Source organism: Rhipicephalus microplus, chromosome 10 (assembly GCF_043290135.1).
Source record: "Rhipicephalus microplus isolate Deutch F79 chromosome 10, USDA_Rmic, whole genome shotgun sequence".
In the NCBI taxonomy this organism is placed as follows: domain Eukaryota; kingdom Metazoa; phylum Arthropoda; class Arachnida; order Ixodida; family Ixodidae; genus Rhipicephalus; species Rhipicephalus microplus.
In genome coordinates, this window is record NC_134709.1 from 6699301 (window position 1) to 6726881 (window position 27581).

The 27581-nt window shown below is 43.5% G+C and overlaps 1 protein-coding gene across 5 annotated transcripts in view; it reads left to right on the forward strand.

The window, feature by feature from the left end:
• The window catches only part of Pka-C1 (Protein kinase, cAMP-dependent, catalytic subunit 1), a 304993-nt gene that overhangs the window by 255688 nt on the left and 21724 nt on the right, over positions 1-27581 (forward strand). For 4 of the 5 annotated variants that reach the window (XM_037431646.2, XM_075874947.1, XM_075874948.1 and 1 more), the window contains 5 exons: positions 6624-6685; positions 8960-9088; positions 12103-12201; positions 14311-14393; positions 16107-16233. In XM_037431646.2, coding sequence (XP_037287543.2) covers positions 6624-6685; positions 8960-9088; positions 12103-12201; positions 14311-14393; positions 16107-16233 — 500 coding nt within the window. Of the gene's footprint in view, positions 1-2741; positions 2802-6623; positions 6686-8959; positions 9089-12102; positions 12202-14310; positions 14394-16106; positions 16234-27581 lie in introns of all 5 variants that reach the window. The other variant, XM_037431647.2, reaches the window with a different exon arrangement.

Below are 27581 nucleotides of genomic sequence, written 5' to 3' on the forward strand. Positions count from 1 at the left end.
CAAAATAAGCTGCGGTCATTTTTTTTTATTTCGCGTTTTTGTAGCGCGCAAAGGTCGCGTGTGCGTGTATGTATGTTCGTGCGTAGATATATCAGGTCCGTGCATTTATAGCGTGCGTAGTGTGAGTGTGCATGTACCTTCGTTGAACATCACCTACTACCTACACGAACAAGTGAATGTTGGGAAGCGCACAATCTTATTAATTAAAAATCTAAAACGAATGTAAAGAAAGCAGCACACCTATTACAATCAAAAGTACAATTTGCTTTGTCTCAAGTTACGCTGGCCCAGGCATAGCTCCGTTCTGTAATCAAGTGAGCGGCATGCGTATTCCCATACATAGTACCTACAACAAACCTTGGTGTTTATCATAGGCATGGAGAAATGCTGCACTTGGGCCTTGCTTTGATTCTGGCTTAATTTTGCCACTAGTGGATCTTAGAAATGTCCAGAAAAATTACTGTGGAGCACTGTTTTCTGGTTTTATTAGAATGAGCACCCAACCGTTGCCAACTGAAGTCGTATTAGGGGCAGCACACATATGTTTGTGTTTTCATGCTTTTGCTGGCGTATGTGCAAGTTTTGTTGACTTAATTGAAAACACGCACATCGCTTGCACTCAGGTGTTCTTTGTTCACCCACTTTTTGCTTTAAATCTCATGTTCCTTTGTTTACCCAATTTTTGCTTTAAATACAGGTGACGACTTCGACGTTCCCGCATCAACTTCTTATTGCATCTTAGTTATTGCTAGTGCCTGATGGGGTCTACCGATTGCATCGCATTGTGTTAAAAGGGAGGCATACCTGCTGAAAGCACCCTTGAAAGCGAAAGTCTTGTTTTCAGCTTTTTCTTTCTTATCGCAATTTGTAGCAAGGTGCCTGATTATACCAAAATTGAACCATAAATGCTGTAACCCATTGTATAGTTAATGCTAGCTTTATTACTTGAGAACAATTTTGCGCCTGTTCGAAATGTCCTCCTAAATATCATAACAAACTTGCACCCCACAGAAAGGGAGCGCGTGAGACCACATCCACTCGAATATGGTCTCCGAGGTTGCCCACCGGCACAAAGTCTCGAGGACCATGTTTGAGCGCATATGGTCTCACACACTCTCCCGCTGTGAGGTGCTAGTTTCTCATGGTATTTGGGCCATGACTCATACTTCAGGCACGCTTAACATGCCACTTTCAAATCGGTGGACCTGTGCATCCTGAAGAATGAAGCAATGTGGGTGCTTTGAGTGTGCCTCCCTCAGGAAAAGAAAATCATTATTGGCATATGCCGCCAAAACTACCTTGAGAGCAGCTCGGCAACAGTGCAAGAGCGGTGACGAACAATAGTCCTCGGGGTATTGAGCAGTCGCTGCAAATGTTCTCTGACGTCAATAATACTTGTTTTACTCGTGGAACGTCACAGGGCCTCAATCTACGTCATACCTATGGCGACATCGCGAAGTGCGGCCAACTCAAATAAACACTTGCGTGTACATTGAAACCGAATTAAGATATCTTAGAGCTAACTTGGATCTAGCATTAATAATTTGTAAGTGCCCTTGTATGCAGGACAGTCAACACGAACAACTTGAGATCTGTTTGAGTGTCATTTTGAGCTCTATATATTGCAAAAAAAAAGTACGAGAGGGAGGGGTGCACAGGCCCAGTATGCCACCCCCTAGCTATGCAATTGCCCCCCCCCCTCCCTCTCCTCCCAGAGAAGTTTCTACCTACAACCTGAGCGGATAGTATACGCGACACCAACGCTATCTGAGCACTCGAGACAGTGCCAGTGTCCCACTCTTTGTTCACATCTCGTATTGCTCCCTCTCGGCGGGATCACTCTTTCCAGGCCTTGCCAGGGTAGTGTTCCCGTTATAACTTTCCAGGCCGGCGCAGTCGTGTTTTGTGCGGGCTCATCTATTCTTGGCTTGGGGCTCTGCTTCTCAGCTCAGATTAAAATGCAGCTACAGCACGGTGTCGTCTTCATTTGCCGACAGCAATGCTTGTACAGCTATGTCACTGGTCCTTGCGTGTACTGGCTTGTCTGCCTTGAAGTGGCCACATAACAATGCCTGCGTTTCAGCCATTATATGCGATGAAACCATTGGCAATGGTCTTGTCACGGGGAAGTGATTAAGTGGCAGGTCAAGGTATTCCCGAGTGTAGCAGCTGGCCGTCATTGTCACAAAAGATATCAAGGCTGCACTGGTGTAGGTACATACCAAAGCCATGTAAGTTGAGCAACAGAGCTGGTCACTTGCCATTGACAGTCTTACATTGGAAACTATTGAAACCAGCACTGGTTTCCTAGGAAGTGGGACGAAGTGAAAAAATATATAGCTCAAGTGGGACATCTTGGGCTGTTAGTTGCAGTCCTTGAAACATAGCTTGTAGGCCCAAGTTAAGAAGACATTTGAGAGGACAACATACACACAGTGCCTCACATGCGTCTGCCACATTATTTCCTTGTTGTTTGCCTTTTTTGTTTGTTAACTTGAGCACTTACAAAGTATGCTTAATGTGAAAAGAAGGCTCATTTTGCACCGTCCCAAGTATCGTGACCAACATTGTGTGCCTCACAATATTCAGTCCTCCCGCACCATACCACACTTTCTGTGCAAACACGCAATGCCAGACCAATGTGTATCTGCGCGTGTGTGTGTGTGTGTGTTTGTGTGTGTCTCTGTGTCGAATGTGCTGTTGTTTCCCTTGTGTCACATCCTCTGTCTGTCCCTTTGTAGGGGGTTCCACGCCAACGCAATCAAAGCCCGCTCCATTCAAGAGCAGTGGCATCGTGTCAGGTGGGCTGCTGCCTGCCCCCCCCCCCCCTCTCCCAATGCCTCTGGCAGCTGCCTTTTGCACTTCCCACACTCCATATTTGCCCCCTGTTTTGCCACTCTTGTACTAACAGTCAAGCCTGGCATCTCTTCTCTATGAGAAGCAGCGCTGTCTGCTGCTTTGCACTCTGGGGTCTACCAACTGCTTTTTTCTACCAAATTATATTAGAGCCTGAAGCACAAGCTACATTCTTTTGAATTTATTAAGGCTGCAGTAAGCTTGGGCAAAGTAACTCCAATAGCGCCAATCATGTTCCTTGGAAAGAAGAGGGTGATAAACAAGAATGCTAAAATCAGTCATTACATTTCTGAAAAATAACTTCCCCTGCATATAAAACGGTTGCTTAATGTCTTTATAATAGGCCATCATGATGGCCCATCTTAAATATGAAACTATACTGGATGATCCAAGAAATCTATGAGCTCAAAATGTCAAAAATGAGAAATATTCAATATTTATTCGATGGCCTCCACAATTACTGCTTTAGCAGTATTGATCTTATGATTGTTGAAGGCTTAATTGGTAATTTTTATAATAAAGTTAAACTCATTAACATTTCATTTGGGGGAGTTAGGCAGTCATGGCAAATAAGAGAATTGAAGTCCTAATGTGAAAAACCCACTGTATCTTTTAGGATTGGAAAAAGTGGCCTCTAGTAATAATCGCAAAGTAATGAAATTCTTCCTAATTAAGCACAAAAGTGAAACTCGGAAGTATGCAACTGCCATGTTCCTCTGACACATTCAAAATGAGTGAAAGTTCTTATATCAACCATCAAAATGACTTTGTTGTGTGACTGTCGAGTGTCCGGGCTGCGCTTGCATTTATAGCATGGGTGTACATGCATTCACGAACACGGAAGAACTAGAGCTATTCATTGTTTTGAATGGTGACGCTAGTCTGGTCTGTTTGTTACGCTCATCAATACTTAGTTTTCTGTTTTGTCATTGAATTTGGTTTAATTTTATTACACCACAATAATTACTAGAGGCCGTTCTTTTTACATTTCAATGCTTTGATGGTTTCTTCATATGAAGAACTTCAATTCTCTCAAATTAAAGTGTTGGTTTGACTTTGCTAATTACTGACCCTTATGGTGTCTTTGACCATCTTAGGTGCCTGCCATCGCAGAAAAAGCAATTGTGAAGGCAGCATGGAAATATGACATTTTCCCAATTTTTGAGGATTTTAGACACACTTTTTGAGACACTCTGTATACTTAGTACAGGTACTGTACACTAGGCAGCTGTCTGAAAAGCCGTGACGTATTATGCATATTAAGAGTCTAGTTTAGGAGCGGAATTATGCTTTTAATGGCAGTTCGGCGGCTGTTCAACCACAAGGACCATAACATAAACCATTGCCCTTGCATGCCCACCTGCATTGCACTTTGCACAGCATTGCTTCGTGATATTCCTGGATTCATCCGTTTCTCCACTGCAGAATGGAATGGGCCATATCTTGAATATCAAATGCACTTACCTGCAGAATTATTCATTAATACACTTAAAAGAGATCAGAAGTTGTCAACACCTTTGTATTTGTGGGAGGACTCTGTACTTTGATTGGGCCAACTTTTTACTGTATTACATTATTGACCCAAATTTGTGGGGCATATACGAGATAGTGCAGATAGGTAACTGGGCTTACTGGGCTTGTTAACATAGTTCATTGAACTGGTTGTTTCTAGTTATTTAGTACATATTTCGTTAGAGGTGAAGCGTTAAGTTGCATAGCCTTGCGTTTTGTATGCAAATTGCATAAATGTTATGTGCAGAACATGAACAAAAAGAAGCGCAACCTTACATTCATGCTTTCTTTTTTTTTCTATGCTCAGGGCAAGATTGAGCATCTCAAGTGACATGCTTTTACACTTGTCTAAGCATGCAGAAAATATTTATTATGTGCTCCCTATACAAATTCTATCATCTGCTTGAATGGCACTTAGTTGTTTAATGCTTGCAAAATAGGAACAGCATTGTAGCCACTTGCACCCATTAAGTACTGTAGCCTAACACAACAGATTGAGCGCTTAGCAACAGCTTGACTAAGGAGTGATTCATTGGCTGTTTTTTTTTTGTGAACTACTTATAGTATTAAATAATATTGGTGTGGCTCAACAAGAAGAAGATGTTGCCTTTGCTTTGTGTTACGTGTGCATGGAGTTTACTTACTCTGCTTTTCCAATACAATTTAAACTGAATATTTGTGAGTGTATTCATTCATATGAGAAATATCTCATGACTGTATGATGTATTGCTGGCAAAGAATGTATATTAAAAAAATAATGTAGCATGAAAGCATGTAATGCTCTTGCAATTAGGTTATATAATTTCAAGGCAGTTCTTTGGTATAGTAATAATTGACAACAGTAATCAAAATGTTCCAGGCACATTTTGTGAAACTTTTGCCATCATGCAAATATTATTTTCTATAAGAAAGATAATGTTCTGTTAAAATTTTGCTTTTACGGCAGAATGCCAATACTCAGAAGAGACAGAAAAAAGTCTTCTAATGGGAAAGAAGGAAAAAAAGTGCAGAAGGCAATTACTACCATTCTTCTTATATTTGCTGACTAAAAATAGCATATGGCAGCCCGTGAGAAACCTTCTAAGTTTTTAAGTTTCGCTTTTGTTCTGTATGCAGCACATCCTGTGGTTCTGGTGTTGATAGGTGAATGTGTGAAATTGTGAGGTAACCTGGTGACTGCTTATGATGTCATTGGAGTTCATCACATTACTAAGATTTAAAATATAGTTTGGCAGTATTGAATGGGATGGGTCTTTGCAAGCAGTGCCTCACAGTGGAAACCATTTTTTAGGGTGACAGCAAGAGCTAGAACGCATCATGTTGGACAACTTGAAGAACACTTTTTCATTTTCTACATTTGAGATGATATGAGTTGCCTTATATGGCTGGAGATGTCATAGTGTTACCGACTGACTTGAGTTTGGCAGTATGGTGCATGCTACGGCAACACCAGTAATCACAGTGTTCTTTTAGAATAATGATAAGGAATAAATGAAAAATGTTGTAAAAATAGTATTGAATATACTAGCTTGTGTGAATGTTTACTTCAGTGATATTCCTTAGACTGCTATTATGGACATCAATTTTAAGCTACTGTACTCTTGTGAACATATACCATGCTTAGATATTGCAATATATAGTTTACTTTAGGCCCTTTCAATGCTATTATGTGCAGAGATAGAAAAAAAAAAGCTCTCATGCAGCACATAGTTATCATTTCTGATTCTCTAGGCATGCACTATAAGTATGCCTAAGCTAGGTTCATGGTTTACCTACATATGGAAATTTATGTCAACCTGTGCAGAACAATCTGTAAGGACATGGGATGAGGACAAGGCATTAAAATACATTTAAAAAATAAATGAAAGAATTTCCACTTTAACAGCATGCCAAGACTGAGCCGTAGCACAAATACATCTTTTAGCCATCTCTGCTGTTGAAGGTTGCTCAGAGTTAGAGAAATTTGGAACAATAATTAGTGTGTAACTTCAAAAATATGTCATAATTGATAACCTTTTTGGGCATTATTGAGCTGGCTTTCACAACTCCCTGCTTACTTAAAGTAGAATTTGTTAGCAAGTAATATTGTCTTGTCAAGTCTTCGGTTTCAATCTTCTTAGTTTCATGTTGTCTTGCGCTTCATTTGTATTTTGTTTTCCCCAGTCTTTGTGTCTTCACACATGAACTCTGTTGTGTTCAGCTCAAACCATTTATATGCATCCACGTTGCCTTTTCTTTTTCTCTTTTTCTTATAGTTGAGAGGTTCCTTGAAGAGGCTAGGAAGTCCTTCGAACAAAAATGGACCAGTCCTAGTTCGGTGAGTGAACTGCTTTATTCCAGGCATAAGTTCAACAATACCAATATCTCAAACGTTCCTCTGTTCTGTTTCAATAAATAAAATGCTTGTTAAAAAATTTTGTCACCAATAATAGTATAATCTTGCTCAAACAACTTTTCTGCGTAATTGTGTTCATAATGGCTTGTGCTGTTTGTACATTATTTATAGCAAAGTTCTATTTGAAACAATATACAACATACCTTTTTCTATACTAGGTACAAGTACAAAAAAAGACATTAGCAAGGACGATATTGCTTAATGTAGATGGGTGCAGACCTCTATGTGACAGTGTAAATTTGTAGGGTTCAAATAATGTGGTGTGAAATGAATTTCACTATAAATTTTTTGGGAGTGGTGCTGGAACCAAATTTTTCATCCCCTGCTTGTGCGGTAGATAAAGGGCCAATCCGATATTAACAAGCTCAGTTTTGGTTTTGCAGTGAGACCAAGGATGTAAGCTTTAAACATCTACTTGTTATACTCGGTGACAGCTTATCTTGACAATGGAGCGAAGGCTACGAAGGCAAGGCTTTCGCGTATTCGTGTTGCTCCGCAAGTAGAACAGCAGTTTGCGACTGATTTTAGTTTTGCTCGCTCACATTGTTGACGCATTTAGAAAATTATGCACACAAAAATGAGAATACCAAAAACATTTCGATGGTTCACTATATTTTAGGGTCATATTGAGTGTACTTTTCACGGAAAACTAAGCAGTGCGCTGTGGCCACACACTGACCACTTGCGTCATGGACGGCATGTTTATTTTGGAAAACAGATGTGCGGAAGAGGTGGTGCTGTCTGGAAAAGGGAAAGGAAAGGAAAACATTCTTGCAAAGTTAACAATAGCTATTTTACCTACAACTTCTTGCAACTCTTTGTCTCATTTTAAATAAAGCAACATTTATTTCAGGTTCTAATGAGAAAATTATCAGCAATCTTGAATATTGTTTTTTGGCATGGTCGCAAGCATGCACGTCAATTCTGGAACTTCCACACTGCTCTCAAGAAGAGTTCTCACTGAGTACTGTCTGCATCTCTGTTTGTGTCCTGTCCCCCAGTGCTTTTTCATATTAACCATCAAATGTATCCACTGCCTTCCTAGCATCAACTTTCTTATAATGTCCTCACTATCAACTTACCGCGATTCTGCAGGATTAAATTTTCTGAGCAACAGAGTTAGCATATTATTAACATAAAAACTTCTTGTACCTTTAATATCACTTTGACGAAGGCTGGCCCACCAGCCAATACACATTAGTTTGTAGGAGGACTAAGAGAGAGAGAGATAAAGATGCAAGGAAAGGCAGGGAGGTTAACCAGACGCACATCCGGTTTGCTACCCTTCAGATTTTACAGGTACCAAGTAGTTTGGCCATTGTCCACTTTAAATCGATTTCAGCAGTATCAGCATATGTTCCACATTCGACTGCAGTGAATAGTGATAGTAAATAAATCGATTTTGCATCAGCTTGGATGCACACACGCACGCACGCGCACACACACACACACACACGCATGCACACGCGCGCGTAGAAGAGTGTAGCATAAAAAGTTCCACAAGTTCTTTATTTGGTAGATGAGTTCGCAGTACATGTACGCATATTATTTCAATTACAAAAATATATGGCTCTTCCTACTGAACTCAATCCCAGTTTCTCCTAGAAATGACATCTTGCAGTCTATTTTTATCCACCTATGTATTTATATCTGGTACTTCCCTCTCTGTTCGTCCACACTGAAGCAATGTTACCATTTTCCAATATTGCAGTCTACTCCGTGCTTTGCCATAAGGGTGAAATATGTTGTGCCACTGTGGCTTTCTGTGAAACAGTTCTTGTTTTTAAAATTGTACAGGCGATGTGCACTGCCAAATCAATCAAATTAATTCAGTTTAACTCTAGCAAACAAAATGCACTGTAAAATGTCTTCTTTTTGCCAAGTTCGAGCTCAAGCAAGCTACTAATTTGCTTTTATGCCATCTCTATAAAATGAACTTTCTCAACATCTGTCTCTTCGAAATTTGTGTTCTCAGTTTTCAGCTGTGCAAAAATTTTGTAAAAGGTGTGTTTAGGTTATTTCTGTGGTGTTTATGTAAAATGGCATTTGCCTTTGAGGAAGACCACGAATCTTCACCATGGCCTTCAATCATACTTTGTTAGGAAATTCTGCCGTATTTCCAATGGCTCAAGTAGCCATGTCAGGAAGCCCCTTTTGTGTAGGCGTGTGAATAAATTGGCCTGTTTTTCCTCGCAGAACACAGCCTGCCTGGATGACTTTGACCGGATCAAGACGCTAGGGACTGGCTCCTTTGGGCGAGTGATGCTTGTTCAGCACAAACAGCACAAGGACTATTATGCCATGAAAATTCTAGACAAACAAAAGGTGTGTGGCTAGCATGTCGCCAGCTTTTTTCTGGAAAAGGACTTGTCGTTTTTAAGTTGGTGGTTTCAGAAATGGACATAAATGTTGACGCACAACACTTAACATTGACAACTTGCTTTTCACACTGTTTTTGGATGAAACCAGGGTTGACACTGGTGGCTACTTTTCGCCGAATTGGCAAATTTGAGAGGCCCGTGGCGACCTAAAGTAATGATTAGTGACATGGCGATTTTTTGGCGACCTAAAGTAATGATTAGCGACATAGCGATTTTTTGCCGATTTTCTCTTTTCTCAGCGTCCTCAAAACAAATGGGCGACAACACTTTTTTCTATTTTTTGTAGTTTTAGACTCACCAGTAGGAGGTCCGCTTTGCGCGCACTTCAGTACATCTGTCCTGTTCCTCGTGTGTTTTTTCTCAATTCATCAAAATCCTTGAGGCACTGGTGTGTCCACCATCAACCCCAAAGCACAATTTAGGCCAACGGACTTCTCGAGAGCCGTCAGGTGGTGGTGTGTACTAAGCTTTTTTAGGGGCTTCAAGAGCTTTAGGCTTCTTTAAAGTTTCTCTTCTGAAGGGGTGAAGAAACAGTTAGGCCGCGTGTTCCAATCACAGCTCCAATGGTTCTGATTAGATTGTCGACTTCCTCCCGGCTGTAGTACCCTCTAGTTTTTTATGAGGAGTTAATATTTTTTATTAACATTCTTTTAGGGCTGATCAAGAAGTCAGCTTTTTTGGACAGCCTTCACAAACTGCACTGAGGCGAATGTTTAGCGTAATTATGACCGCACAGAAAAAGTGTTGTGTGCATTGCGATGGTTTCAAGTTTTATTATTTTCCAAAAACAAGGTACAAAATCTAGGATATACAGACAAGTGTCCCAGAGTTAGAGACTTTAGTGGGACCCTCGGTTTGTAGATACAAATTGACGGTAAAATTTATACAGAGCAACAGAAAATGCTTACAATATACGGACATCAAAATACACTTTTACATCACAAATCGAGCCCTATTTCGAATGTATCACCTATGTTTTGTAATTGAGTTCATTTATCAAACACATCATTGCACTCAATGAAATTCTCAAAATTTGTAAAAAGGCTATGCACGCCTTCCTTCTCTTGTAGCGACTCCTTCATCTTGCATCCGCTACAACTAGAACTGTCGCAAACATTTCTTATCAGGTGCCAGCATTCAGGGACGCAGATAGTGCATGCATGCCCTTTCTGAGTGCTACCACGGTGAAGCGGGTAATACAACTTTCATTAAAAAACGTCAATACAAATATAGGGTGACGGACAATATTGTTGTCCACGAGGCTATACATAATTAGTAATCTCTACTACTAGGCACCCCACACATATGTAGAGTGGCTACTTTTTTGGCGAAATTTGAAGAAAAAATTCCGCTCGTTGTTTCACAAATTTCAATCGAAAGTCAGTGGCAACCCTGGATAAAACACAACTGGCTTCAACATTTCTTGACGTAAAGGCTTTGTGTGCTTTTTCATCAATTGAGATTCTCACACCGTTTTCTACTTGTGTTGGCCATACTATTAAATTCTTCTAGGCTTAGTTTGCTATGTTTGCTTGTTTTCCAAAAAGTAGTGCATTTGTTCACAGGCTCTTGTTCAAGCTTTGACAGCACTGTACGCTTTTGCTAGCTTAAATTTGGGTAATTGTACGCTTTTTTTTTTCATTTTGTGTTAACTTGACATTACTATATGCCAAAGCATTCCAAGTTCAGTCCTGGTATTGACTGGTAGTGGACAAGGTGTGCCTCACTGGTTCTGAGCATTGTCATTCATATGGTGGCTGCACAAGCTGCCCTTGATAACTCCATCGTCATCATAATTTATTTACCCTTGAAGGCCCTTTTTAGGGTATTACTTAAGAGGTGGGGGAACAATAGCATCAATAACAAATGTCATTATAATACAATGATAAACAAAGGAGCAGACTAAAAGTGAAGGTTTGAAAAATACAGTAAACATGTTATAACTCGAAAAGCAAAATGTGACAGTGAAAAAGAAAAAAAATTGTTAAAAATGCCATCAAAACAGGTTGAAATATGTGGTGCCCCTCTAATTATACTGTAATTGATATTCAGCAAGGTTGAAATCTGGGCGAGTTTGTGATTGATGCTCATTTTGACAGAGACAAAAGAGAAAGAACAAGACATGACAGAGTCTAGTGTCATGTTTTGTCCTTGCTCAAATTAAAATGACACACCACAATGAATTATTACCACGTTTACTTTTATGCAATGCACATTTCTTCTTGAGAACAGTGATACAAGGTTGCCTTCTCAGTGTATTGACAGGGGACCACACTCTTGGTGTTTGCAGCAGTACAGAGCCAGGGCTGGCTTTTAGGGGTGGGCAACCTGGGCAGTCATCCAAGGTTCCGCCAAAGGGGACACCACTGCATGTCCATGTGATTTTCGTTCAGCATCTTGATTTAGTTGACACAACTAAATCAGGAAAAGACTTCTGGCATGTTGAATAGATTGTAATTTCTGGCCTAATGCATACGATTGCATAAAGAAAAGGGGGAGGGTATAATAGATTGAAGTGGTAGATGAGGCCATAATTTCTTGTGTGACACGTGTGATTGCATATAAAGGGGGGTGGGGATATAGAGAAAGGGGATCAGGTGTCAGGGGCTGGGTGTGCCCAGGGCACTAAATAGTGTATGGCTGGCCTTACATTTACAAGCAGTCATTTTCAAGATGGTGGCAAAACAAGTTCTTGTGCAAAATAGCGATCACTACATGCCCTAGTATTTATTTATAGTCGTTGAATGAACCATGAAAATTGAGAATCTTTACCGGAGTCATCAATTCATTTGCTGTTTGATACTGCTGGGGTCACACAGAGGGCATCACATCAATTTCTGTCTTCTTTTGATAACGCAAGGCTGTCCCATGCATTAATGTTGTCATAGTAAATTGGGTTCAAATTATGCAGGTGCTCGTGTACAACGTTTTCATGTGCACTTTTTTGTACTATTCCAGGTAGTAAAGCTAAAACAAGTAGAACACACCCTAAATGAAAAACGGATATTACAAGCCGTCGAATTCCCATTCTTGGTCAAGCTAGCATACCACTTCAAGGTGAGATGTACTATATCGCATGTGTTTTCTTTCCTTTCAAGTAAAAAGAGCCTGCTGCTGTCGGAAGTGTTGCCGCAGTAGCAGTGGCGCTCTGTCTAAGAGCATACTCTTCAATGTCTTTGTCTTCTGTGTGCGCTGAAATTTCGTGATGAACATCTGGGCATGTTGAACAGTATTTCGATAACTACCATATCAAGCAGTAAGCACCAAGGCAGGGAAATTTTTAATAAGAAAGATCTTTTTGAGTGCATAGCGATGCCCAGCTTGTCATCCATCTAGTGCCTCGTGTTTAACGTAAAACAAGGCTAACAGTACTCGGCTAACACTACTCAAAACCAGTACGAAGAGAATTTACAAGGTATAAAATAGTATATGCTACAGAAATGATCAAGAATTAATGACAATTCACCTAAAAATTGTAAAGCTCTTGAAACATCAGGCAGAGACCCGAAGCTCTTGAAACATCAGGCAGAGACCCGCGCTAGTTACAAAAGGGCACAATCGCCTCAGCAGGCGCAATTGTCAAGGGTATCGCTTTGCTGCTTTTGCTATGCACTTCCTCAGGTTTCGCAGCTGCATTAAGTGCAGCATTGAGAAGTACACTTGGAGAAAAATATTTAGGTTCCTAAGCGCCACCACAAAAAAATATGAAAAACAAAGGAACGCCTCTCTCAACTGGTGTTACATGTGGGAGAATAGCAGGAAGTGGATAAGCCGCACTGCACATGGACAAACAGCACTGCTTCGTCTAACAAATACACGTGAAACGTGAGGGCATTGCAGAGCCACATCTTACCAAGGAAGGAAGCCGAAAACTCTAACTCAGATGGGTGCAAAACCAGGAATGTGTCAGTTCTACTCAATTTGCCTTTTTTTTTTTTATCCCAAAGGCTTCTATTATTTCCTGTGCCAGAGCATCTGAGCGTCTGATTGATGTTCCTGTTGTTCTTCAAGCAATGCCAGCTACGTGAATCCATTATATAACAAATGTTGATTCAATTGACACTCCACATGAAAAAAGTGACATTAAGAACTCTAATATTTAATGTTTGGAGATCACCATGAATTCTGCAGACTTTACACGCCAGCACACGTAGCCGAGACCTCTTGTCTGCAACTGGCACCATGGGTCTCAAAAGCCTTTTTTTTGTTAAAGGGAAACTCCAGCGATGTTTCTATATTCACCAGTTTCAATAAAACTTTGAACATACTTTCTCGTCGGTACCATGGTGATATGTGACAAATTATACAACCGTTAGTTTTTTAGAAAATTAATAAAAAATTGGTTAGCAATTCTGGAATCACTTGTAAACGTGGGCCATCCTGTGTATGGGATGTGTGCCTACTCTTTTTCGAAACCCCGCCTCGCCCAGCAGACGTATGCAGTGGGCGCTTTCTTTTATGAGGCGACGACAGTGCAAGCAGAGTTTTGTTTTGTCAGCTGCATATCGTGTTAGTCATCATTGACATTGGGTCTTACACTAAGCATGCACAATGTTGAGCATTGAGGAGATTTATTCAGGGGCAGGTCAGATGCTTCACACGCGAGCGGGTCCAAGTCAAAAGACATAGCTTCCACGCTCAGATTGTAGCTGCAGTCATAGCTGGACTGGTCACTGGTAAGTTCAGACAAACTGGCACAGCTTGATTCCATGTCGGATAACATTAGAAATGAGCCTTGTTTCATTGAAGGTGTTATAATAAGGCTGTGGTGTTGGCTCTAATGGTGGTACCACCAAACCAGAACGCCATCTCCCTGTCTTCCTGAGACACTCGCACAGGTTGCCCCGCCGCGGTGGTCTAGTGGCTAAGGTACTCGGCTGCTGACCCGCAGGTCGCGGGATCAAATCCCGGCTGCGGCGGCTGCATTTCCGATGGAGGCAGAAATGTTGTAGGCCCGTGTGCTCAGATTTGGGTGCACGTTAAAGAACCCCAGGTGGTCTAAATTTCCGAAGCCCTCCACTACGACGTCTCTCATAATCATATGGAGGTTTTGGGACGTTAAACCCCACATATAAATCAAATCAAGTTGCACAGGTTTCCCTGTTTGCTTTGTGCCACAGTCAGGATGCTAAAACAGTTCCTTTTCATTTATCTTGCAATGCGCAGGACAACTCAAACTTGTACATGGTACTGGAGTATGTGCTTGGAGGCGAGATGTTCTCACATCTAAGGAAAAGTGGAAGATTTTCGTAAGTATTGCCTAATATCCTCCTGCTGTTGCATGTTGAAGGAAAGGCTTTAAAATAGTAACCTTATTTCTTCTTCAATGCTCTTTGCCCCTGTATGTTATTTTTTCGTTCACAAATTCGATTCCATCTGTCTATCAGTTTGTTGTATGTCGCCCGCATCAAACTGGGGTTTGTGTGTGTTGTACAGCTTACATAAAATCTATCTCATTGTGACGCAATAAAAGTCAAATCGAATGTCTCTGGAAGGCGAAATTATGCTTAGAACTTTTACAATGTGACTTCGTGCCACGTTTTTAAAGCTTTTGCAATTTTAAAGCTTTTACAATGTGACAATGTGCCATATTTTTAAAGCTTGTTCATGTTTAAAGGTATTGAAACACGTTAAGTTTTTATGGAGGTCATAAGGGGAAGCGTATGTAATATCTTGTTTGTCATAGAAACCTTGAGTGGGTATTTATACTTACCATATGAAAACTGAGCAAGAGTGTTGGATACTTTTTTGTCACCAGCCTAGCACTTGCACTCATTGTTGCTTCCAGTCATGAGGGCTGTACACTGTTATAAAGTGGCTTAAACTTAACATTGTGAATAATGATGGCCATCTCAATTGGTCTCTTAAAATTTCTCAGGGAGCTCAAGTAGACAATAGGCAACCACGGAATACTTTTTTCCTTTCTCAGACTTCAAAAATGTTGTCATATATAATAAGGCATCAGCTGCTGCACTAATAATGCAAGTTGAATATCGCATCAGTGCCCACACAATGGACAAAGGTCAAAACTAGCACATTGTGGTATCATGAGCACTAAAAAATATCGAGTGTGACGCTGACATGAGTTTATGGATTGCAGTGTAGCCCCTTTAATTATAAAAGACATGCACTGAGGAGCGATTCTCATCCTTTTTATGAGGTGTGTCTTATAAGCAAGGTACCACACGTTTGTTTTCTTACGAACACCTATTTTAATAGAGGCACACTTGTCTCTCTTCTAACCATTTCTCTTACATCAGCGTCTCTTATAAAGGGCTTCAACTGTATCACAGGTAGTTTGGGCTGGTTAGCCATTTCAGGACATGCTTTTTTATGGATCGTATCCTAAACATAGTCAAGCTGTAAAACATTTACCGTATGCTTTGTTTCTGCAAGGAATGTTGAGGTTCAGGAAACTGCATTTGGTCATTTGCTAATCTGTGGCTGTATAAAATTGTAAGAGCTGGGAAGATGTCATCGGGGCCATTAGTGTATGGTGCCTCAGATTTTGCAGTCAAGGCACGATACAAAGGGAAAACAGTACTGTTTCATTGAAAGCACTGTAAACGGCTTGGACATGTTGATGGATTAATTTTTTTTATAGCGAGTAGGGCAGGCATTTACATGCTCTTGGGCCCTGATGTTGGCTAATCATGGAACTTTTTAAACTCGGAGGTTGGGTTCTTACTAAGTGTCATACTAGAAATGTGGTGAACATTACAATACAATGAAAGATGGCAGTAAAATGAAAGCGAGGACAGAAATGCAGTCTTCATTGCCCTGGTGCAGGACCATTTTTTGTTGATGACAAGTGTGGTCGTTATTGGTCATTTTATTAGAGAATGTTGTGATGATTATACATGTCAACAATTACAAAAGGATTAATTTGTAATGGCCACGCTAATGTTACGTTTTGTGCTTTTTTCCTCCTCCACTGCCTGGTGAAAATAAACTGACTTCAGAGAGCCACACGCGCGGTTTTACGGCGCCCAGATTGTGCTGGCATTCCAGTACCTGCACTCGCTAGACCTCATCTACCGGGACTTGAAGCCCGAGAACCTGCTGATTGACCACACAGGATACATCAAGGTCAGTTGCTCTTCGTTACATCATGTGTTAATTTGCAGAAGGGTACTGCCACCTAAAGTATTCAAAGTGGTGATTTTCTGTGGCTGACACTCTATAAGATTTGTATCTCTCTTGCAAGTAATCCCTGTAGGATTGCCATTATTGCAGTACCTAACCCTTTCAAAAACCGCTTGCAAGTGCATCAGATCGATATCTTTTTTGAGGCACCCGACATTTCATTGCGACAAAGTAATGTGGTTATTTATGTGCGTTAATTCATGTGTGCTATGGTTATTAATCATAATTGAATTGTAAATCATAATAAAAATTTGTAAATAGAATATAGATAGCAAGCTGTTGGAAGACACTCGAACTTTGCCTCAAGAGTAGAAAGCGATAGCATAATCGACCCCCATATACGTCACCTTCTCAATCGGCAGCCTGACTTTACTTCTCTGTGGACATACCTCAAGGAAAGGAGCATGGTACGCATTACGTTAGCCATTTCAAACTATCTTATCATGCCTACTGCGAGGGCAGTACTCGCAATTCTCCCAGTGGCGAACCAGCTAAGTACCCACAAAGCAACTGTAAGCCAACGTGCAAATCTTCGCAGCTGCTCAGTTTGTTGGTGCTATTATGATTGTGTCAGTGCCTTGTAGTGCATCAGTTTTTAAACTGTGGTCATTGGGAAATTCACATGTCCTAGCACAAATTTGTTTCAGCCATGCAGCATTGCATTCATTAGGCAGACTGTTCATACTTTATGACATTCATGTAGAGTTTCTTTAGGGAGCAGTTCCAAGCAATTAGGTTGCTGTATGGTAGGACACCTACTTGCCACGCAGAAGGCCTAGGTTTGATCCTCACTCAAACGGAATTTTTAAAAATGATATATATATTTACATAAATCTCGATTTTCTGTCACATCCAATGACATTGACACATTTCCATGAAATGATATCTTTAAAGCATTAAAAGAAGCGGTGTACATGATTGTTCGTAGCATCTTAAAGGGTTAAGTCACCGGCATTTTTTATTTGAGTTTTCGACTGAAAAGCGCCATATCAACATGGTGGATGTTCAAAAGCATTAAATCTAAAGACGGAACACAGCGCTTGCGTACTTAGTCGTACATACTTCGCATTTACTACAAACCAGCTATAAACCCCGTTAACATGCTCTGTTGCACGAAACTTGTTCCTTTAAGATTGCCAAGGTGGGTGTCTGCCATTTAATGACTCGGTCAAGTTAAAAACACTGTTGTGCTGTGCACAAATTAGACATCGTGTTACAACACATGCCTACTAGCTTGATAATGCATAAGGATTGGCTGACCGAGATTATTCACCAGTCACAGCTACGGTCAGTAAACACATAAGATGCAGAGCCTTGTTTTTGATGAGAAGACGCTAAGAAAGATCACTGTTTGAGCACGAACACATGTGCCCCGCCTTTTCCTGATTCCAGCTTGCTGTATCATTGAGAGCAGCTGAATGGAAGAATGCAGGCCCGTTCTTTATGATGACCGCATTCTTTGTATCTCAATTATCCAAATTAAATGCTTTGTTTATCACAACATTATAGTGGGATCTCCAATGTAGTGGGACCCCCACATTGATTTTCGTCATTACTTGGAGCATTACTTGGAAAGCTTTACAGTAGCTGTAAATATCAGGAACTTTTTGTATTAACCTTGATTATGATTATGAATGAAGTGCAATCTTGTCACAAGTCATATTACACTATGATGAACTGAAAATTTGTTATAAAATCAGTTATTTCATCCAACATTGACCATATTTCTTTCATCCAACATTGACCATATTTCTTTACACTGCAAATGGATCTTGATACCAGTAACAATGTATTTTACTCTTTTTTACTATGAGTACCTTTTTATCAAAGTATCTGCATGGCAGAGTTTATGGCAGCAGGTTATGCTTCTTGGCCCTAGCTTACCTTGGATTCTGCGGTCACTACATGCCTGCTAAATTGCTAGCCAAAAGATAATTAGTAATGGGCTGATGTCCACAGCCTTTGCATTGAATCCTTGCTTTTCATGTGTACCCAAACCGTGAAAAAGGAACACAAGTCACAGTGAAGCACATTGAGAAGCTTCCACTACCTACAGAATGCCGCACGGCAGCAAATTGAATTGAAGTAATTGAATAAAATGTATAAGTAATTGATATATAAAAACAGTTATGATTACTTATAACATACTGTATAATGCGGAATATAAGTCGAGGTGGAATATAGGTCAACACCCTTACCTTGACCAGCAAAAAAAAAAAGCGGAATTGTTCACTGATTCACTTTATTCAGTCCTCCGAGCGGTCGGAGCTCTCCTCCAAAAACGACTTTTTTTCTTCTAGCCGCCTCCCATAACATCTCCTCGGTGCCGTCAAGAGCGTTGCTGACGCAGCACTTCTTAAATGTGCGCACCACCATTTCAACAGGCAGAGACCTCCATGCCTCGGAGACCCAACCACAAACTGTCACGAGAGGTGGCCTGCGCAGCTGGCCTGTCGGTTTCCACAGGTTGTCGCCAGCCATCCATTCAGTGTACAACACACTCACATGGTCCTTAAAAGACTTGTTAAGGATGACAAGATCAGTCTTCCCGTCACAAAGTCTCTCCTTCACTGATGTCGTCAAAATGCCCGCGAAATGCATCTAACATGAGCATGTTCAGGAGGGCGGCAGGAGAGCTCTGGGCCGCCGGTTCCACACTGTGAGGATCCACTCGCATCAGGGCCTCATCCATGTACCCCTTCTCGTTCACGCGGAGGACGACATCCCGCGGGAAGGCCTCTTTTGGCATCGTCTTCCGCCTGAAGATGATGAACAAGGGCAACTTTTTGCCATCGGCTGCAGGAAAGCATAACGGTGAAGCGCGTATGCTTGCTTCCGTTCAACAAAAGCTTCACCTCTTTTGCCCCGCGTTCGCAGACTGTCGTAGACGACGGCATGTCGAACGACACCGGCGTTTCATCGGCGTGGCGATCTGGCTCGACATGTAGCCATGCTGCCGCTAGAGGCTATTCACGTAGAGTTTAAACTCGTGTAGAGTTGTCCTCGTACATCCTGCGCAGCTTCTAGCAGATTGACATGTGCCGTCGAAGGGCAGATTCTTTGCTTCGCATGGAGAGTGGACCCAATAAATCGACCTTTTGAAATGTTTCCTTGACAGACCGGCCTCACGGGCAAGCTCGACGGCTTTTGCGTAAATGAGCTTCACATTCAATAGCAGAAACCTGGCACGGTACTCGCGGATAAATTCTTCCACTTTGTCCTCGAGTTCCAGCTGTACAGCTCGGCGACTGCCCAACAACGCCTTCTGCGCATTACATACCGACAGTTTGGATTTTTGGTTGCGCCAGTACGTGACGCTTTTCTCGGACACTCCAAACTGCCACTGCGTCGCTGTCACACATGTCCCGTTATTAGGGAGGCGATCGCCGGGCTAATTCCAAGAGCCGAAGTATCGGCCCCCCGAACCGCACCACGAAAGCGTGGACAATTTTAGAAGTGGTCCTTTTTGGCGCGCCAGCGGACGCCGGCTGTGGCCCAAAGAACAAGTCAGAGCCGAGAGTTGATAAGCAGACAAATTATATTCTCAATAATGGCAGATCGAAAACAACACACAAAAATGCACACTCCACAATAGTTGCATACAATATGTCACCAATCAATCCAATCAATCAACGTACTACACAAGACAATCAGCCACACTTGAAATAACGGACACGGACAACAATACGCACTACAATGCAGTCGCATGCATTGAACAACCAAGACACTTAGACTAAAGAGATAGAAACCTATTCAGTGCAAAGTTCTTGGAACCAAAGTCTAGATGATACTCTTCCGAGAATCACTCACTCAAAGTCCAGCGTTGTTGTCGTTCCGCAGCCCTCGAAGTTTCTCTTCCAGGAAACCTCCCGTCTTCAATTGGCCACTCTTCAAACTTCAACGTCTTCGCCGGAACACGTCGGCTTCACACCCGCAGCTGTTGCCACGGGTCTTCGCTCGATAGCGGTAAACACACGCTCTTGCCTGTAGCCCGAGCCTTCACCCCTCAGGTGGAAATCCTCTTCATCTCCGGCTTCGTCCCTATGGACCAAAACCTTCGCCGACTACACGGCGGAATCCCTACGCGCTCTGGCGTTAACTTCCGTCTCCTCCTGCTTTCTCGTCTCGGCCGCTCGATTAAATACCTTCCGCGCCACCTTCCAGAACGTTCTCCTCATTTCGTCGGCGCGATGCGCAGCGAAGGCTGGGGAGAGGCACGAGACGGTTCGACTGCCCTCCCCGGAGGATGATTCAACTCGGTCTGACCCCGCCCCGTTCGTTCTAGAAAAATCGCGGGCTTGCTCGGCCGCCGTTGTGGGGTGAGGAGGTTCGTCTGCGACGCCACGCTTCCGCGGGGAGAGCGCGCGCGCCCGGGGAGCCTCGGACGTTTGCTTGCTTTCTTTTTTTTTTTCTTTTGACCTCGCGGCGTTTCTCCCGCCCGTTGTCGCAAGAATTTGGCGGCGCGCTCTTTTTTAGCGCTCGTTCTGTGACACTGCCCCCCACTTTAAGAATATTATCTCATAATATTCAAAACCACACAAACGAGCGCGAACAGTCACCACACATTCTCACAGACTGTAACACCATCAGTCGCTCATGACACTTCACATTCACAATAGATCACTTAATACAATTGTACATTGTAATTCAATTAAACAACACGTGAAAACACCACCACAAGCACATGAGTACAACACTGCACCACACATTCCCAATAATACAATTGTACGAAGTTCTCTCATTACAACAATGGTCCAATACTATTCATCACATCACAGCACAACACTTCGACACTTGTGACACAGGATAACACAATATTAACACAACATATGGCACTCAGCACTGCCCAACACAATCTGATTCCACCTCAGCACCTATCCTGTGTGTTTCGAGCTGCGCTTGCGTCCTTTCTTGCGGTGCTCGCTCGATCTCTTCTTGTGTTTCCACGTTCTTTTTCGGCGAGCCCTTTCCAACGACGATATCTGAGGCGTCGTCTCAGCCATCGTTGTCTCTTCCGACACCGTTAACGCGTCATTACATTCGACGGGTCCTGTCTGTTTATTTACCCGCTTGATCATGCCTCTACATTTTGTCCGGCTGGCCAACTCCGTCTCCTTTACACTGTCGGTCGGTTGAGGTCGTGCCGACGTAAGTCCGGTTGCTCGGCCCGTGAACTTATTCGACACGATCGTCTTCTCCTTCGCTGTCTCTTGCGCCGCAGCTTCACCTTGGGCTCTAGTGAGATCCGTCACGGGATGCTCCTCCACTGTATCTCGCGGCCGCTGTGTTGGCGAGGGCCCTATCTTAGGGTCTTCTCCCAAACATTCCGGATCATTCGGTCCTCGCGCCCCGTCGATGTTTCCGATGACAAGGTCGTAAAGGGGGGTCGTCATACATAGAGCGGTAACTTTCCCGCTGAAGTACGGGGTTTCCACCTCAATCTCTGCTTCGGGAAGCATCCGAACTGTACGGTCAATTAGGCAAACCGGTTTCGTTTTGCCTGTTAACTCACCTTCCGGTACCAAATTTCTCCGCACGATAACAGTGGAACTGCCGGTATCTCTCAACACCGTAATCTTTTTGTCCGCAACTTTTCCAGGCAGCGTTGGCATTCCTTTCGTAACACCGGTTGGCTGTTTTGACATTACAGCACCCACAATAGGAATTTTCTCCCCGTTTTTCAACTCTACGAATCCATCAGTGACGGCATTATTATCAGATTTCGGTGCTGCTTGAACACAGGATACCTGGTGAGTTTGACTCACTCCGTTCCGACAAGCATCTGCTTTGTGCCCAGTCTGACCACACTTAAAACATTTTACTGTCGTAGGGCTCGTAAAGATTGTTCGACAGTTTTTTGCGCGATGACCCACTCGGTTGCACAGAAAACATCGCGAAATGCTCTCTGGTGCACGCTTCTTTTCTTCGGGAGCCAATTTCTTCGAATCATCAGGACACTCCTTCTTGACCCTGGCCAAATTAGTGCCACCTTGCGCTTCCAAGAATTGATCAGCCAATTCAAGCATTCCTTCAAGTGACTCCGCCTTCCTCTCTTTCAAATACAGCGACAGGCTTGGGTGGCAACTAGTAAGAAATTGTTCTCTAATTAGGAGCTCTCTAAGCTCATCGTACTCCTGTGCTGTCCTTGAAAGTTCAATCCATCTGTCGAAATAATGGCAAAGTCGGGCGGCATACTGCGTAGCTGTCTCCCTATCAGCTGGCTTTCCTGTCCGAAATCTGTCCCGGAATCCTTCCACAGTGAATCTAAATCGCTTCAACAAAGCACCTTTCACCTTTGCGTAGTTGGCTGCATCGGTCGGCGTCAGCCTACCGTACACACTGAGCGCTTCACCACTCAAGCAGGTACTCAAAGCAGTTGCCCATTGCTGTTCCGGCCAATTCTGGCTCCTCGCAATCGTCTCAAATCTGTGGAGGTACGCGTCTAGGTCGTCCTTCCTTTCATCAAACGCTACGAGCAGCTTGGTTGGGTTCAAGCGGAAGCCGTGATCTTCCCGTTCGCTGCTTCCAACTCTAGCTTGGACGAGAGTTTCACTTCGCTGTTGCAAACGGAGCCGCTCGAGTTCCATCTCGTGCTGCCGCTGCCGCTCCCTTTCCTCTCTTTCTTCTTTCAGCTGTCGCTCCTTTGCCTCTCTTTCTTCCTTCAGCTGTCGCTCCCTCGCTTCTCTTTCTTCTCTCGCCCTTTCGGCTGCCAACTTCTCCCTTTCCAGCTCAGCTGCCTTTTCCTCTTTGACCCTCTCTTTTTCTTCTTTTTCCCTCTGGGTGACCCACTTCCGTAGTTCGGCGCCAGAAAGACCCATCTTCTCACCCAGAGCAACTAACTTTTCGAGATCCATGGTGTCTCGCAACTCTCAAATAAAACCTTGCCGCGTGCAAAAAGTATCTGCCTAAATCAGTCTATCGGAACACTCCCCTACACTCGTTAACGAGAACACTGAACAACACACAAAATCGTTCCGATAGCACTATCAACAACTCGAGGCTCTTTCTCACTACTTTGGACACACTGTGCACCAAAAGGTCCTGCCTCGCGGACGCCAGATTAATTGTCACACATGTCCCGTTTATTAGGGAGGCGATCGCCGGGCTAATTCCAAGAGCCGAAGTATCGGCCCCCCGAACCGCACCACGAAAGCGTGGACAATTTTAGAAGTGGTCCTTTTTGGCGCGCCAGCGGACGCCGGCTGTGGCCCAAAGAACAAGTCAGAGCCGAGAGTTGATAAGCAGACAAATTATATTCTCAATAATGGCAGATCGAAAACAACACACAAAAATGCACACTCCACAATAGTTGCATACAATATGTCACCAATCAATCCAATCAATCAACGTACTACACAAGACAATCAGCCACACTTGAAATAACGGACACGGACAACAATACGCACTACAATGCAGTCGCATGCATTGAACAACCAAGACACTTAGACTAAAGAGATAGAAACCTATTCAGTGCAAAGTTCTTGGAACCAAAGTCTAGATGATACTCTTCCGAGAATCACTCACTCAAAGTCCAGCGTTGTTGTCGTTCCGCAGCCCTCGAAGTTTCTCTTCCAGGAAACCTCCCGTCTTCAATTGGCCACTCTTCAAACTTCAACGTCTTCGCCGGAACACGTCGGCTTCACACCCGCAGCTGTTGGCACGGGTCTTCGCTCGATAGCGGTAAACACACGCTCTTGCCTGTAGCCCTAGCCTTCACCCCTCAGGTGGAAATCCTCTTCATCTCCGGCTTCGTCCCTACGGACCAAAACCTTCGCCGACTACACGGCGGAATCCCTACGCGCTCTGGCGTTAACTTCCGTCTCCTCCTGCTTTCTCGTCTCGGCCGCTCGATTAAATACCTTCCGCGCCACCTTCCAGAACGTTCTCCTCATTTCGTCGGCGCGATGCGCAGCGAAGGCTGGGGAGAGGCACGAGACGGTTCGACTGCCCTCCCCGGAGGATGATTCAACTCGGTCTGACCCCGCCCCGTTTGTTCTAGAAAAATCGCGGGCTTGCTCGGCCGCCGTTGTGGGGTGAGGAGGTTCGTCTGCGACGCCACGCTTCCGCGGGGAGAGCGCGCGCGCCCGGGGAGCCTCGGACGTTTGCTTTCTTTCTTTTTTTTTTCTTTTGACCTCGCGGCGTTTCTCCCGCCCGTTGTCGCAAGAATTTGGCGGCGCGCTCTTTTTTAGCGCTCGTTCTGTAACAGTCGCCATGTTGCCATTCACTTTCGCTAATTCAACATCTGTTCTTTTAAATACGGCGGCGGACTGGCGCCGCATCCCAGTATTCATAGCAGGCCACAGAGCAAGGTCACCACTTCCTAGAAACACTGAATGAACAAGAAAAGAAAAATGGAGTCGGCAGAGAACGCGTCGGGCATGGAAGAAGGAAAACTGAGGAGAGGCCCTCGCTATCCACACGGCAGAAAAAAAAGTGTGGCGGAAGTCACGTGCTTTTTCACAATGGTTGCTATGGCAATGTGGGCACGCCGTCGATGCCCCGTCATGGCCCCGTCGTCTCGCGTCGTCGACAAATCACACCTTTGATCGACTTGTTGTGTGTGAATCTGCATTTTTATAAGATAATTGTGTTCGCGGATGACGTAAGGTTTTCGAAGTTCATCCTAGAGCGAGTGTATGCCGTCACGGTTGCGTGCGCAGCATTCAGCGTGCCATCGCGAGGGGTTTTCAAAGCCCGCGACAGCTTCTTTGAGAAGTTTTCGCGCCGCAACTTCGCTGTTTGCCTTAGACACCGTGCTGCTGCACTCCTCCTCGATGAAAGGATACATTTCCGACGGCACCTCCGGCGGCTCTTCATGTTGGAGACAGCGGTGACCCATTTCCGTGCACGACGATGACGATTGAAATGCATCGGCCTGATGCTCTCACTGAAGGCTGCATCGTCAAGAGTATAAAACACATGCCTAACCCAATTGTGTTTGACACAAGAAGGCGATTTGCGAAGCTGCTTGACGTGTTCAGATTCCATTGTGTTTTGTGCGAGGTAGTTTTATATGGGCCAATGTTCTCTTCAAAGCGGTCGTGCCCGAATGACCGCCCTGCCCATCTGTAGCTTGACTGAAGTGCCGCGACGTTGGTGCGAATGTTGTGACGCACAGATGCAAGGGATAATCTGAAGGTGCAACATGCTTCTATGGAGGAAGGCCAAGGCAGCAGGCGCTGTTAAATTATGTCGTGTATTCTTAACTTACCGGTTCACCTAAAAAAAAAAGTACACGACCATTACTCTGCCGAGTTGCAGTTTCTTTCTTGCATTCAGCTCAATAGGCTTGAAGCACGTAACTGTAAGTTCATTTGAAATGATCAATTGCAAGGCTTGCACTCAATAAAACTTGTACACTCGCCTGATTAATATACCGACGTATAACCATGCAGTCAATTTACATGTCTCTCCATCGAAAGGTTGGGCATTTAAATCTGCAGTGCGTGCGTCGTTACGGTTTCTCATTGCAGTAGGAACGGCATCCTCGCGAAGGCGAACTGCCACTGGCACCGCCCGATTGAAGTGCTCAAGTGGGAAGTGTTTTGTGCACACAAAAGACCATTTCGTTGGTTCCCAGTCGCGTTGGCTGGGTCTAATGCCCTCGATTCATAGCCTCATTCAACGGGGATCTTTGGAAAACTTGCATGAAAGCAATTATATATGTACACGAATTCGCTGACATTACTGACACATGGACAAATAGTCATGAATAAATTGAAACACAGTGATATCACGACGGGGACAAAGTGAACTAAAGAAGAAACTCCGGTGCTAGCTGCGCCGTGTCGTCAGCATTGTGGTTAATTGCGTTGCGTTTTATTGCGTTCGAGAACTGTCGCCAAGACCCGTAAATAAACACTACGCTGATGCATGCAGTATCGTGCATTATGTTCTGCGAGGATACTCTCAATTATACTGTACGTCAAACATGAAGAAAATTCAATACACTCACCGGTGGAAGCTGACGCCTGGTTCCCGTTTTATCGAGGGCATCGCAGGTCCTTAGCCGATGCAATCAGATGTATCGCTTTCCGGCTCGGTTAGCTGGCGATGTCCCTGGGCTCTGGCCAGCGTGACGCGATATCTTTTTCTAGCAACCAGATGAGCAAGCCCACAAGTGCGAGGAGAAGCACTCCAACTCTTCCTCACTTCCGGCTTCACAAAATGTGACGTCATGGCCTCTTCTCAGTTTTTTCCTTCCTCCATGGCGTCGGGTGTCGGCCCAAGGAGGCGATGTCGATGCTGATGTCCATGAAGCATGCGGCACTCCCTGTTGCCAGACGATCACTTGGTTTATGCCAAGAGCCGGTAGCCGGTATATAGGTCGAGGGGCGATTTTTCAGTGACATTTTTTTACAAAAATCTCGACTTATATTCCACACTATACGGTACTTAAGATATGAATATACAAGATCCTCGCTGATATCTTTTTGACTCGGGCGAGTTGGTACATAATTGGATAGGCTTCAGCGCGATTTAGACGAAGACCAAGGAGACTTGCAGAACTCATCTGTGTTCTGTGTCTCCTTAGTTTTTGTCTAAATCGCGATGAAGCCTATCCAATTATCTCGCTGATATGTTCCCGTTTTGTACGGTTTTGCAGTGCTATCATTTGTGACTGAGACAAAAAGAAGAAAAAAAAGAGGGAAAAGGACCACTCAGTTACGCTTATTTTCAGCCATGTAAGGGGCACCGATGTAAAAATTTACTCGGAAGTGGCTTCACCACATGGCAATACAGTGAAAGATGGCAGTAAAATGAAAGCCAAGACACGATTGTACAAGTGTGGCACCAGGTAGCTAACGATGCATTCACCATGGCAGGAAAAATCGTTTGCTGTAGGGCATGATGGTTAATTACAGCAGACTGGTTAAACAGAACCTGGTGGGACCAAGACGAGTTCCATTCTAACAGTAGTTTTATTTACTAAGAGGTGAGTGGGGATGCAGAATCCATGTATAGAACTAATCATATCAGAAGCAGTTGTTCCATTTAAACAGCAGCTCTATTTAACATATTTCTATTTACCGAGAGTCTACTGTATTTGGAGACTTTTTTATAGTGCTCAGTCACAGTGTCGGTTTTGGAAAACACTGAGTGAGCTGGACTGAAAGTGGCTTTTGTGTAAATATTGTTACAGGGAAGATTACAGCGAACTGCCTACGTGAGCACACAAAACCATATGTGCATAGGCACTGCATTGACAACTTTTTCCAACAAACATTGTGAACAGACACACACACAGTAGAATCTCGATGATACGAATTCAAAGGGAGCATGCAAAATAT